Here is a 14,707-nt window from a genome sequence, read left to right as displayed (position 1 = left end):
CATTCGAATTGCATTACTTTGACAAATTAATTCCTCGATGTTTCTCGAATATCATTGATATTTAATACACCGTATATTTCAACTCGCATCGATTATTTTACATGAAAAATTTTCCCTCTCGTTCTTTCCCTTCTCTTTGTTTGATATTTGATTGAAAATAATTAATATAATCGAAGGACGTACAAATTGATTAGAAATTTCTTATCGAAAGTATTACCACGATAAAAAGATACGATTAGTACGTAGTATCGAATCACAAATATATATATATATATTTGTGATTGAATTTGAAGAAAAGAAAAACATGAGGAAAACAAGGAAAAGAAGAAGAAGAAGAAGAAAATTAATATTTTTAGATCGAAAGTATTCAGAATAATTTTAATAAATAAAGTTATTCCTTTGAATATTCGATATGAAGGAAAGACAAGAAAAAAAAAAAAAAAAGAAAAAAAGAAAAAAAAAAAGAAATAGAGAGTGAGAGAGAAAGAAAAGAAGAAAAAACCTACAACATTTGAAGTAACAAAAAGGTTAATCGTATTTAATCCTCCGAAACCAACTACGTCGACCAACAAAAAGAGTTAATTCACGCGTCACGTAATATCTCTCTTGAATGCATACGTAACTTTTTTTTCACTCTAAAAGGTATAATTTAAAAGATTTATACAAACTGAGAACGTCAAATGCGTTTCATCCGCTATATAAAATGGAACCGCACATCTGTGATCCTTAAAAAAGACATGTATTTAGATACAAACACAAATACATATCAAAATACGAAACAAGAAATATACTTATATATATATATATATATATATATAGATTCGTACATTCATATATATATATACATATACGTAGAGGTACATACATATACATACATACATACATATATATATATATATATATATACACGTGTGTGTGTGTATGTATGTGTGTGTCCGGAAATATAACAGCTCTTGCTAGAGACGAGAATGCACTAAAATGGAATATCGTGATTTATCGTCGAACACGGGCCAGTCAATTTGTCCTATTTCCACGCGTGAACTGTCTCCCATCGTGAAGCCTTGTCCCGTAGGATGCCTCGATAACACGGGTTTCGTTTCATCGGAATACAAGCACGGATGCTTGTTTCGCGACATTTATGGACGTTTCGTTACCACGAAATTCTTCTTATCGAGAAATCCGAACATCCAATCGATCGTTTTACGTATCAAAACGAAAGGTATTAATCCGAATATAACCCCGAGTTATTCATATTACTCTCTCTCTCTCTCTCTCTCTTACTCTCATGGATCAACTGGAATAATGAAATTCATATCCAACGTTTATTAACTTTATTCTAATATCGGGAATATCACTTAATCATCTACTACCTAGTTCTCTCTCTCTCTCTCTCTCTCTATCTATCTCTCTCTATCTATCTATCTCTTTCTTTCTCTTTTTCCTTTCCTTTCTACCTCGCTAAAAGTTGAGATTGCTAAAGGGACAGCTCGTTTATTCGCGACAAAATTGAATTCGGAATGAGGAAGAAATAAAATGATAAAGGAAAAGAAAAGTTGAAGAAAGAGAAAAGAAAGGATACGTAAAGCCTAACAAGGAATTAAATCTTTTTCTTTCTCTATTTCTCTCTCTTTCTCTCTCGTCCTCTCTATTTCTCTTTCTCCGTGTCTTTCTCACTCTTTCACTCTCACTCTTCAGTCCTTCAACGTTAACGTTCCTTTTATTCTCGCTCGTGTGTGTCGCCGGCAAATCTTATTTAAGGCAGATTTATCGTCGGCCTCCGGACCTGAAATCGAGCTAGGATATTACGCTGGAGCCGGATGCGCCTTTCACAATGCGACTTCTCTCCACTCAAAAAGTGTCATAACTCAAAAGCCGAGCGCCTCTTCGAGCACTTCCGCCGTTCCAGCACATCGTGTGCCAAAATCTCTCTCTCACACTGTCTCTCTCTCTCTCTCTCTCTCTCTCTCTCTCTCTTTTTCTTTATCTCTCTATCTATCTCTGTCTCCCTCTCTCTCTTTCTCTCTCTCTCTCTTTCTCTCTCTCTCTCTATGTATCTATCTATCTTTCTCACTCTTCAACCTTTGGACCTATGTACTTACTCACTATGGCCTTCCTTCATCCTTCCTCTGATAACTACGCGTCGACAAACTTCTTTTGAGATAAGAGAGAGCCTAGATCGAACCTTTCGTTTTTTTCATTTCCCTAATGGAGAAAATAATCGATCCTCTTTCGTTTCGAAAGGTCGGAAATATAATTTTCTTCTTTCTTTTTTTTTTTCCTTCTTTTTCTTTCCTTTTCTTTCTTTCTTTCTTTCTTTCTTTCTTTCTTTCTTTCTTTCTTTCTTTCTTTCTCCCTTAGCTAAGTACTATATAATATGTTTCTCAGTGAACGATCATTGTGTACGATTGAAATTGTCGAAATATTTTCAGGATGATCGTCATAATGAAATTGAAAAAGTATCTTGTAAAATCCATCGAACGTATTATTTTCCGTCCCTTTTGTTTTTCTCCGTTTGCTTTTTTTTTTGTTTTTATTACTTTTTGTTTCTTTTTTCTTTTTTCTTTTCTTTTCTTTTCTTTTTTTCTCTTTTTTTTTTTTTTTTTCTTCCGCAAACTCTTCCTCCAAAAAGAAATATTTTTAATCGCTGAACGGTATTGGCGTTTGTTTATTCAAAACTCGTTAAAAAGCTGGGAAAATTTTTTCAATCGATGAACGTTAATAATCTAACGCAATTTAATCGCGTGAAATATTGATTAATGAAATTATAATTTAAATTATAATTTAAAAAATAATTTATCATCAATGTAAAATTTTGAATGTCATTCGTTCATGGCTCCTCTGTTTGCTGTTTTTCTTTTTATTTTTTTATTTTTTTTTTTTTTTTTCGAAAGATCACATATTATAATTTCATTTATAATTTCTATTAACATTATCATTCATAATTTGTAATAATAATCGTCAGTGTTATATCGAATTTCTTAAAATGATATTATTTATTGACAATAGAAAAAGAAAACGGGAAGGGGGGGGTGGGTGGGGAGATAGAAAAAAGGAAGAAAAGAAAGAGAATAGAATAGAAGGGAAGAAAAAGGAAAGTTAAATATCTTTTGCCAAGTTGGTTAACAAGTTAATTAGCGTTAAGTAATATCAAAGAGCAATAGACCACCGATGTTGAAATAATCTTGACGAAAGAAAAAAGAAAAAAAAAAAAAAAGAAAGAAAAAAGAACAAACATACAAACATACAAACAAACAAACAAACAAGCAAGCAGAAAGAAAAAGAAAAATTGTAACAACGAGACGCATGAAAAATATGTTACGTTGGCACGTGAATAATAATCAATATGAAAGCAAATAAATGGAGAATAATAATAATAATAATAATAATAATAATAATAATAATAATAAAAAAAAGAAAAAAGAAGAAAAAGAGAAGAGAGGAGATCGTTCTTGTTTGTATCAAAACCGATTGATTGGTCGTGCTTACCTATCTTTCGTTATAATCGAAATGAAATTCTATTCTGTTGTGAAAAGAAGATAGTATTGGGACGATGACAAAAGACTTTTTCTTAATCGAAAGAACGAAAGTCGATCATTCGTAACAACGAACATAAGTCGGAATAAGTCCACCGTGCGTGACGCAAGTTATCGAAGCTACGATGTTGCCTTTTTCGCTTCGGTAACATTCCCGAAAAAGAGTTTGAAACGTTTCTTAGATCTTTCTTTTCCTCTCTTTCTTTCTTTCTTTCTTTCTTTCATTTCTCGTTCCCTCCCCCCGCCCACAATCCGTCCCACCTCAATCCCAAAATCCATTAATCTTAGATTGGTTAATTTACGCTCGAGCGAACAACGTGACGAATATTTATTTTTTTTTTTTGTTCTATCTTGAATAATTGTGTTTTGTAATGTAACTAAAGAAAGAGAGAGAGAGAGAGAGAGAGAGAGAGAGAAGCAAGGGTGGGGGGTGTTCAATCGAAGTCCAAGACGCAGATCCAAAAAGGAATGGATCTTATGAAAACTTCAAAACTAGATCTATAAAAGGCAAAGGAACTATCTTAACGAGCGTCATTCTCATATCGAACGATCAACGGTGTAACAATAAGTTTTACTTATCAAGTTAAATCGATTATTTAAAAACAGAACGGAGGATATTCGAGTAATTACGATGGCTTTCAAAGTGAGTATATATATATATATATATATATAAACTTTGTGAAAATTTATAATTGAAAATATTTTTCTTATTCTTTTCTTTTTTTCTTTTTCTTTTTCCTTTTCTTTTTCTTACCTTGAACGTACAGGAAAAGAAAATATAATTCTTAATCAAAAATTGATTTCAATTTATAATTGTTATACTCTTGAAATTAATTAATTATTTATTTCAAACAAATTAATTACATCATTAAAATGAATGAATGAATGATTATGAGTATTAAACGTTTGATGTGTGTTTACATATATTAGTTATTCGCCGTCACTGTAATCCTATCGTCAGTAATCCTGAGGACAGTGAAATCCAATGGTCATCATGCACATTCCTTTCAACATTTTCATGGTCCTGTCATCGGTGAAAATCAAGAAGTGACGTGGAAGGACAAACATGGCCATCATCATCATGATTACGTTGCCCATCCACATTATGAATTTTCTTATGGCGTCGAGGATCATCATACCGGTGATTATCATGGACAAAAGGAACACCGAGATGGTAAGAATTTTGAAATAATCAAGGTATTCGATTCTTTTTCCATTTTTTTTTCAATCTTCTTTTTTCTTTTTTCTTTTTTTTTTTTTTTTTATCACGTTTAAATTAATCTCGTCCTTTTTCAATCTGAGCTCTATTTTGGTCCATTAGCTCGTGCAATATCATACGACGAATTAAATCGTCGAAGAAACAAAAAAAAGAAAAAAAAAAAAAAAAAAGAAGAAGAAAAAAAGGAAACGTTTCATTTATAATATCATTTTAATTTAACACCCGTTCGATTGCAAGTATAATTATACGATATTATTTTATATATAAATCGATAATATTATGATAAATATAAGAGACGAGGAATGTATGTACATGATCATCGATATATATATATATATATATATATATATATATATATATATCGTGATTGAAATTTTTTAATTTCTTTACACCATATAGCCTAATTGGCTTCCAGTTCAAAGGATAACTCATGAATACGAATCTCTCGGGCTTCCTTTCCTTTTTTCGAAATTTTCCCATTTGAATCAGTTTTCTTCTTTTTTATTTTTCCTTTTTCTTTTTTCTTTCTTTTTTTCTTTTTTTTTCACGTCATTCACGTTGCATCACATCATTACCAAGTATTTCACGAAATATTCGTCTACGAATCCTTTCAAAGGGGATAATAACTCGTTCCTCTCATTTCTCTCTCTCTCTTTCTCTCTCTCTTTCTCTCTCTCTCTCTCTCTGTAAAAAATCCTGTATCGAATTTCCATTTCTATTAAAGTCGATCGAACTAATTAAATGAATAGTGTAACGTAAGCTCATTAATTCGAACGAAAAAAAAATTCAAACAATTGAGACACATATGCATGCATACATACATACATACATAACATACATACACACACACACACACACACACAGACGCGCGCGTGCACATATATATATATATATATTTTTTTTTTTTTTTCATTTTTTTAATTAAAAAGAAAAATCGACGAGAAACAAAGAAAAAGATGAAAACGAAAAAAAAAGAAGAACAAACAAAAAGAAAGAATGAAAAGGAATGATAACGAAAGAGAAAAATTTTAGTGAGGTATATGTATAAGCCGATTACTTTGAGAGTTTAACTTCATTTCGAAGGATCCGCTTTAACCCTAAGTCTCTATTTCGTTTGTTAGTATCGTTGTTAAGTTAGACCCGCAGCCACCCTTAATAGACTTAACAAGAACGTAATATTATGTAAGAGAAGTAATTATGCGCACGCCGGGATCTTCGTTTTCAGAGAGAGAAAGATCGAGAGAGAGAGAGACAGAGAGAGAGAGAGACGTTAATCCGAGTATGCTTAGTTAGAACTTAGTCTATACAAAGAGACACCAAGATGATGGACGAATTCAAGGATTCCATTGCATTCCTCAAAGTACAGACACATTTATATATATATATATACATATATATATATATATATATATATATATATATATATATGTATAGTTGGGTAATCATATCTCTTTGTACATTAGTATGATACTTGATGATTAATCCAACGAATGAAATTTGTTAGAACAAATACATCTTAACAAAAGATATTTGGAATTCGAAATAACTTCATCTTAATCTATATAGATAAATCTTTATCTATGTCCATGAAAATTATATATAAAAGAATACGCTTCTAAATGTGAAACCTAATAATACATATGTATATTTATAGATATATATATATATATATAGAATTATTATTTCTTGTTATATCATATCAATGATACTCGTTGATTAATCCAATATTTTGATTAATATTAAAATAAAATTTGTTCGAGCAAGTGCATATTATCGAAGATCTATTTAAATCTACAACATAGTTTCATCTCAATCTAAATATAAATTTATATCTATTCCTTTATGAAAATTATTATAAAAAGAATATATTATAACATTGATATCCGATGATTAATAAGACAAATGAAATTTGTTCGTAATGAAAAAGTAAAAAAAAAAAAAAAAAAAAAAATAGAAAAATAAAAAAGAAAAAAAAAAAATAAAAGACAAAAAGAAAAAAAGTTAATCAAAGAGATAAACACATTTTGAAGCCGTCGCAAAAACATTTACATTTATACGAATATTTATTTATTGTACTTTTGACGATGATAAAAGCGTAATTGACTGACGATATATTTTTTTTTCTTTTTTTTATTAACTTTCACAGGCAAAAAAGTAGTCGGTGAATACACCTTAAAGGAACCAGGCGGTAATCTAAGAACTGTCAAGTATCATGCTGGAAAGGATGGATTTTATGCTCATGTACACAACAGCAATGGAATCGATCACGAATATGGGAAACATCATTAGAAGATGTATATATATATATATAACGTTCGATGTTTCGATGTACACATAAATGCATACCACACCATACTATACTATAGTATACTATACATACATACATACATACATATATACATACATACTATAATAGTATGTAAAGGTATCAATTTCCATTACCAAAGAAACATTATTCGTATCTTACTATGTTACTCTGTATTTCTATCGTTTGAAGAAATCCATTAAATAATATTAAATCTCATATATCGCAAATCCTGTGGTTTTTTGTTCGTAAAATTAATGAACTAATGGAATAGGGAAGATAGGAATTGAAAACGAAACAAGAAAGAAAGAAAAAAAACAAGAAACAAGACAAGAATAAATAAAATTAAGAATAAGAGTACAATGAAAATTGTAAAAGGAGGAAGAAGAAGAATAAGAAGAAAGAAAGAAAGAGAAAGGGAAAGAGATGAAGAAAAGGGAGGAAGGGATTTTTGTTTGTTACGTGAATGTTCAACAAAAGCAAGGACACCGTCGTTCTGTTTATTTTCTCACCGTTACCATCAGCACGTCTACTATAATATTCACCTTTTCGAACGATCGATGAGATACTTAAGTGCCCTCGTTTTCTGCCACTCTGCAAAAACATCAAAGGTACCAGGAGGCTTTTGTGTTAGTAGATATATGTGTGTGTGTGTGTGTGCGCGCGCGCGCGTGTGTGTGTGTGTACACGCCCATCTCTATGTACACATGTATCTGGTCTATGTGTTTGAAGTGACGTTGAAAAGACTTCGTCACGATAAAACGAAACCATTACTGATCTCAAAGACCTGGGAGAGACTATCGAAATTTACCACGAGTCTATTAGCTCGTCTCTCTCTCTCTCTCTCTCTCTCTCTTTCTCTATCTATCTATCTATCTATCTATCTCTGTCTCCCTTATTCTCACTCATAATACACTATATAGCTTATTACTTAATTACAATGTCTATGAAAACAATTAACGAAAATTTCCATCGTTATTTAACAAAGAAACTTATAGGATTTTATCCTTTCAAATATATTCATTAATTACTTTACAATTAAAGTCTGTAATAATAACGTTGTATATGAAGTTTCTGTTCGTTCATGCATCCATATGTGCATTTATCCATATGAACCTTATGTATACGTCTACGTGTATGGTATCACTATGTGTATCTCTATGGGTATGTATTTCCATAGCATTAGTTTATCCTACGCATGACGAAGTTTCGATTTCGTTTGAAATCATTTTCCATTCTCACTCTCCGCGTGAAATTCACGATCGACAAGCAATGTGCGGAAACACGAAAATGGTGATACAGTTTTGCCGACACAGAACATAGTGTTTTGACAGGGTATACTGTTCCATTTGTACAACAACGAACCACTTGAATAACGCATGAGTTTAACAGATATGACTATTTGATTGTCACGTATTCGTGACAATCAAATACCGCACTTCCCTCCCTCCCACCCCCCTCTCCCTCACACCCTCCTCCTTCTCCTCCCATCAGTATACGCACCCATTTGTATATGTATGTCAGTGAAGCGAGTAAATGCGTTCATTCCATTTACCCTCACGCTCTATGAAACTCTATGAAAACGTTCTGTTTTTTTCTTTTTTCACTCCCCGTGTCTATCCTAGCAAAAATTTTTTTTTCTACACCGACGAATAACTCTTATCAGTTTTCCAAAACTATTTATTATTATTCTTTATCGATTAAATATCTTCCAATTTGTTTAGAATATTTCAAAGGAATTAAATAAAGATATAAATGATAATTGAAAAGTGAAGAAAGTGGAAAAATATTAACGTAAAAATGTTCAACAATCTTTTGTATACATTTTTTTACCTTTCCTTTTCTTTCTTTTGTCCTTTTTTTTTCTTTTTTTTTTTTTTTTTAATGCAGTCGTCCTCGCGCGTACAGGTAAAAAAAAAGGTTAACGACGATTGACGGAGAGAGGGGTGGGTGGTTGGAAGGAAAAAGGTAGAAGGGCGGAATAAGGAGAAAAGAAATTTATTACGAATGATTTAATATCAAGGATACAATTGCAACTATGTAAAGGGGGAGGGGGAGGGAGGGGGGGGGAATGTTGTTGAGGGGGGGGAGATAATTGTGCCATTGAATCCAATAGAAACGATCAGATCGATCTAATGGCTTAATCGTAGACAGGATACAAAGCCACGATGAGGTTCGAAGCTCATTGAGAGATTCGACTGATTAACGAGGTATAGAGCGTCATTGCGTAAATCGGCCTACAGAAGGGAGTCAATGAAAGGCACTTAATTGCATTTGGATACAATGCTCCAACCCTGTAATATTCTCTTGTAACGCGCTTTAACATTCGCGTTGTCAGCTATTGCCACGCTCTAATTTTCTCTCGGGAAAGTTCATTGTCTACACGTCCAGAGCTTGTTGTGTTCGTCATCCTCCATCCTCCCTAATCCCATCCATTCCCTCGCCTAGTCGTCCCTCAATCCCATCGTGTTCGTGAGCGCACGCGTGCACTCACGCGCAATGTATTATTTTTAAAATGTCTCTCATAAAAAAGGAAACGTCAATTATCAAAGGGATTTTTCTTTTTTCCTTTCAAATCTCTTCGATCTAACGTTGATTATAAGCCAACGTCCATGTATAATCCTTTTAATAGATCGATTTTGAAATACGTAAGCTTTACAACAATCACTTTTTGTTTCCTTTCATGTTGGCGATGAGAAAGATTTGAAAAAAATCAAAAAAGAAAAAACAAAAATTTGATTAATCGATTACGAAATATATCCCAATGATGATAATTGAATTAATTGTTATCGTTAGCGCGTAGGACTTTGTTTTTTCTTTTTTTTTTTTTTTTTTTTTTTTATATTAACATTGAATAATCATGAATGACGTTACGAATATTCTTATGGAAATTCTCTTTTCTTTTTTTTTTTTTTTTTTTTTTTCTTAAAAATATTCTCGTAAGTTTATCTTCGTAATAATTTAAAATTCTCGTAAAATTGTCCTTCTCTATCACGTACAGTAAGAATTCTTAACATTGTATTAAGAATTATGTTGTTAATATTCTATAAGGTATATTAATATCATGATAAGAAATTTTCCCGATAGGAATAGTTCCCCGAAGGTTCGAAATTAATTTGCATTCTTCGATGAAACATTGAATAGAAAAGAAATAAAATTATCAAATTAAGTCGGCATCGTACGTGAAGAAAAGAAAAAGAAAAAAGAAATTCAAATCTAATTTGAAATCGTCTGGAGAAAAGGAACGAGAAAAAGAAAAAAATGAAGTATTAATTTGTTGTACGACGTTATTAGTAGATATTATTGAAAAAAAAAAAACTGAAAAAAAAAGAGAAATGAAAAAAGAAAAAGAAAAATCATTCGATAATAATAATCTTGTTCGTTTGAAAATTTTTCTTATCGACTTGATTGATGCAATTTTCTTTTGAGAAAGCTAATAATTACTAAATGCCAATGGAACTTTCCAATGTATTTCTTCATTTTAATAAACAGAAAATGAAGAGTTCGAACGAAAAAAAAAAAAAAGCAAAAAAAAAGAAAAGAAAGAAAGAAAAAGAAAAAAGAAATAAGAGTCAATGAAATGGCATAGAAAAAAAAAATATATATATATATATAAATAAACAGAAGGATTGTAAATAATTTTAATATAATATATTCCAAGTGTTATTCAATCATTGAAATATCTTTAATTCTCTTAATCTTAAAACACGTACATACACACACAGACACTCGTAAAAATATTCTAAGTACATTTAACGATGAGAAATAACTGCAGAAATTTAACTGCGAATTCGGATCTTTATGTAATGGAAAACGTTTATGAAAATGGAAATTAATTATTAGCTTTTCCCCCGTTTCACAATGTATTTCCTTTACATTGTAAAATACATTTGAAACGTTTAAAGTGCCTCCTTGAATATAGTCTTGTCAACCCAGATATAGAATTTAACAAAGAACTCGACACGACCATTTTACTTTTCCAAGAGATTTCAACAAATTCTTTTATCTTTCTTTCTCTTCTTCTTCTTCTTCGTCTTCTTCTTCCTTTTCTCTTTTTCTCTTTCTTTTTTTTTTTTTTTTTTTTTTTTTAGACAGAATTATTTAATTGAAACTTCCGACTTCGCTTCAAAAGTCTATACAGTGAATAGTACATATATATATATATATATACTATGTACTATGTAATAAATGAAAATATTATTTTAATTGTATTAATTGAAAACGTTGCTCTTGTATATTCGAACAAGTAGAATCAAATCGAATCGAATCGAATCGAATCGAATCAAATCGTATCAAACCTTATCAATTAACGTAGTCTTTTATACCAGGAACATGCTGTATTAGTAAAATACAACATCAAAGGGAAATTAAATGTTTTCGAAGCTTTTCAAATAAGCACATATCCCATTCGAAATGTATTGGCCTTAATAGTAGTGATAAGTAAATTGATTTATTATAAATTTCAATTTATTTTACAATAATTACTATTAATGTTCTCTCATTGATTAACTTTTCGATATTAATAGATAAGTATTCAAAGACAAATCAATGATAAAAGAAAATATTTATCATGTTAGTGATAATAAATAAAAGAAAAATAATGAAAGCAAAAGAAAATTAAACAAAAATAATTATTCATCACGAATTACATTCTATTCGATCTGACGAATACTATGTATAAGATATCTAGCACGTATCAAAATTTATCAGAATTTTTCAAACGAGATATATATATATATATATATATATATATACATGTATGTAATCACGTATGGATGTCGTTGCTGTTGTCACTGTCGTTGGACAAAAAAAAAAGAAAAAAAAAAAACAGAAATAAAGAAAAAAAAAATCTGGGTTATTCGAAGTGTAACATGTATAGTTCGCGTTTATAGCAAATGGACGTTCCAGTATCGTGGGATGATACAGAGTCGAGAAAATTGAAGTCGACATGAGAGAATGATCGATAAGTTTAGAAGAAGGGAAAAGGAACTTTTTTTTTCTCCTCTCACTTCTCTATTTTATTTAATGCGAATATATATATATATATATATGTATATATATATAGTAGTCGAATAGCATGCGGTTAATAATAGGTGAATGACGTCATGTTTCAAACCAACATAATTATATTTCTGTGACTTTATCAACAATAAAAGTGATCAATAACTTTTAACGTTCATTTTTTTTCTTTTTTTTTTTTTTTTTTTTTTTTTTTTTTTAAATTATAATCGCATTATCGTGTTAGCAGAATGTTATGATATATATATATATATATAGTATATACTATATTTCGATCGTTGTTTGTAGTTTTTGTTTTGTTTTGATAATAAGGTAAGAAACACGAAAGGTTTTTGTGTTGGACTTTTTTTCTTTTTCACTTTGTTTTCAACGAAAAAAAATTCGTATACGTTATATCGTATCTTAAAAGTCTAATACGAGAGACGTCGGTGTATAAAGTACTTTATACGTATGTATGAATATATACAAGTACATATGTATACACGATAAGATATATACTTCCTTCTTTTATATTCTACGTTTAATCTAGTTTTTTATATGAGATATTGTATCGTTCAACTCCAACCATATTGAGTTTAAATAATAATGTCGGAATTTTTAGTATTTTATATATCTAAATAAATGATATATATATATATATTTTTTTTCGTATATAATATTATAATACATTAGTATAAATATTGAGTTGAGCCTAGGATGTACACTTACTATGATCTTTTATTAGAAAATATTATTATATAAGCAATATCGTAACTTTCAATTTTTTATCATGTATATATATATATATATATATGTATAACAAGACAATACAACATTCAGTATTTTTTACTGAAAATTCTAAAATTCGACATTTATTTATTTATTGGAAAATCCAATAGATATAGTATACCATATTATATACGAATGTTCGATAAAAGGTATTAAATATAGTGTCATTTATGAAGATATAAAATACTAAAAAGTTCTGAAATAATTCATTGATCAATCCGATATTTTCTGTCGATGATAAAAAAAAATGTTTTGTAATGGAAATAAATATTCGATTCAAAAAAAAAAAGAAAAAAAAAAAAAAAAAGAAGAATAATTCCAAAATAACACATTTTTATTAAACGTTCTCGAATAACTCTCTTGAATGAATTTATGTATCCTCTAATTTTCATTAATTGTAAAATCAATTAATTATCATAGATAATAACGTTCTTATAATTACTGCAATTATTAAAATTTATATAATTATTACAATTATTATGGGAAAAAATAATTATTATAAATCGTAATATATCATTTACTTTAGATATACAATCGATTCTTTTAAAATAAATTAATGAACAATATCTTGTAATAGAGATGTTACTTTAATAAAGATTGTTACATCTTGTTACAGCGTTTAATTGCGCTGCCGGACCGATCAAAAAGAAAATAGAAAGAGGAAGAATAGAAGAAGAAACAAAAAAGATAAAGAAAAAAAAAATAAAAAAGAGAAAAAAGAGAAGGAAAGAAAAAAGAAACAAAAAAAGAAAAAGAAAAAGAAATAGTAGGGCCGAGAGAAAGGCGGAACTAATGGTGGGATACGTCTTGAGTCGCGAAGATTAAGCGAACAGCGAAGGAATCGGAAATGGGATGAGAATGTAGAAAGTCGAGCGCAAAGTGAAACAAATCGTCGTATACGGGGGTTGAACTTCGGGATTACCAACGCACACATCTTGATATTTTTTTCTTCTCAACTTCTTTCTATGTAGAAAGGATAACGAGAGTTAATTTTTACGAATGACGTAAGAAATATCAATTAAAGAAAATCCTACGAATCGAAATTTCATTCTGATTAGAATCAACGAGAAAATGACTAATAATTGATCATAATGAATATTTTTTTAATATAATTTCTTATGAGAAAATTTTAAGTATATTTACGTATATACATTTAAATAATATATATATATATATATATATATATATATATATATATATATATATACTTTGGCAGACAGCCGCATTGCGTGCAGATTTATTAACGATGCGATGACGACGAGATTAGCTTTACACGGACGACGTCGTAAAAATCTTAATTACAGAATAGTTTGTCCTTGGGCTGTGGAAGCTAGCCGATGCCAGGCGGCGCGCGGCAGCAGAAATCGTCGGGGCAATTAAAACTTCCGGACGGTAAGTTTAATGCGCTCCACTGTACTCTGATAAAAAGTGTAAACGGTAAATGAGATTTCGACGGAATAAACTAGATACCAAAAGTGAAAGAGAAAGAGAAATAGAGAGAGAGAGAGAGAGAGAGAAAGAGAGAGGATCGAAATTGAACGGAATTCTAATTCTTCTTTTTTTCTTTTCCTTTTTTTTTTCTTTTCTTTTCTTTATATATTTTGTTCTCTCATTAAAATGCAAAACGAAGGAAGAGAAAAAAGGTTTGTTTTTTTTTAATAATTATTTTTTTTATTTTCCGAAGTAAAAGTAGGAAGGGTGGAAATAGAAAAGGATAGAAGGAGAGGGAAGGGGGTTCTTATATACCTGTAAGCCACTGTTATAAAGGAACACATTAGCATGGCTAACAATAAGCTATAAAGCAGTAATAGGTGGCCAGCTATGCTTTGCGGAATATTATTATTAGTTAAGGCACGGCATAAT

At 30.1% G+C, this 14,707-nt stretch overlaps 1 protein-coding gene across 5 annotated transcripts; it reads left to right on the top strand.

Annotated features, from left to right (window-relative positions):
* Window positions 1-935: 935 nt before the first annotated feature.
* Window positions 936-14,408, top strand: LOC124956786 (cuticle protein 7-like). Of its 5 annotated transcripts, none has more exons than XM_047513036.1 (4): window positions 936-1,219; window positions 4,030-4,176; window positions 4,464-4,707; window positions 13,461-13,914. In XM_047513036.1, the coding sequence occupies exons 2-4, from the start codon at window positions 4,165-4,167 to the stop codon at window positions 13,667-13,669; spliced, it is 465 nt and encodes a 154-aa protein (XP_047368992.1). In that variant the 5' UTR covers window positions 936-1,219; window positions 4,030-4,164; the 3' UTR covers window positions 13,670-13,914. The 5 variants fall into 5 exon arrangements, 4 of the variants coding, with proteins under 4 accessions (XP_047368992.1, XP_047368991.1, XP_047368995.1 ...); XR_007103364.1 differs by lacking the exon at window positions 936-1,219 and adding an exon at window positions 14,061-14,408 and having other exon boundaries at window positions 3,411-4,176; window positions 13,461-13,848; XM_047513035.1 differs by lacking the exon at window positions 936-1,219 and having other exon boundaries at window positions 3,411-4,176.
* The last annotated feature ends 299 nt before the right edge of the window (window positions 14,409-14,707 follow it).

The sequence above is a fragment of the Vespa velutina genome, chromosome 23 (genome assembly GCF_912470025.1).
Source record: "Vespa velutina chromosome 23, iVesVel2.1, whole genome shotgun sequence".
NCBI lineage: Eukaryota > Metazoa > Arthropoda > Insecta > Hymenoptera > Vespidae > Vespa > Vespa velutina.
The sequence above is the reverse complement of the archived record's forward strand: the minus strand, read 5'-3'. Positions and strand labels throughout refer to the sequence as shown.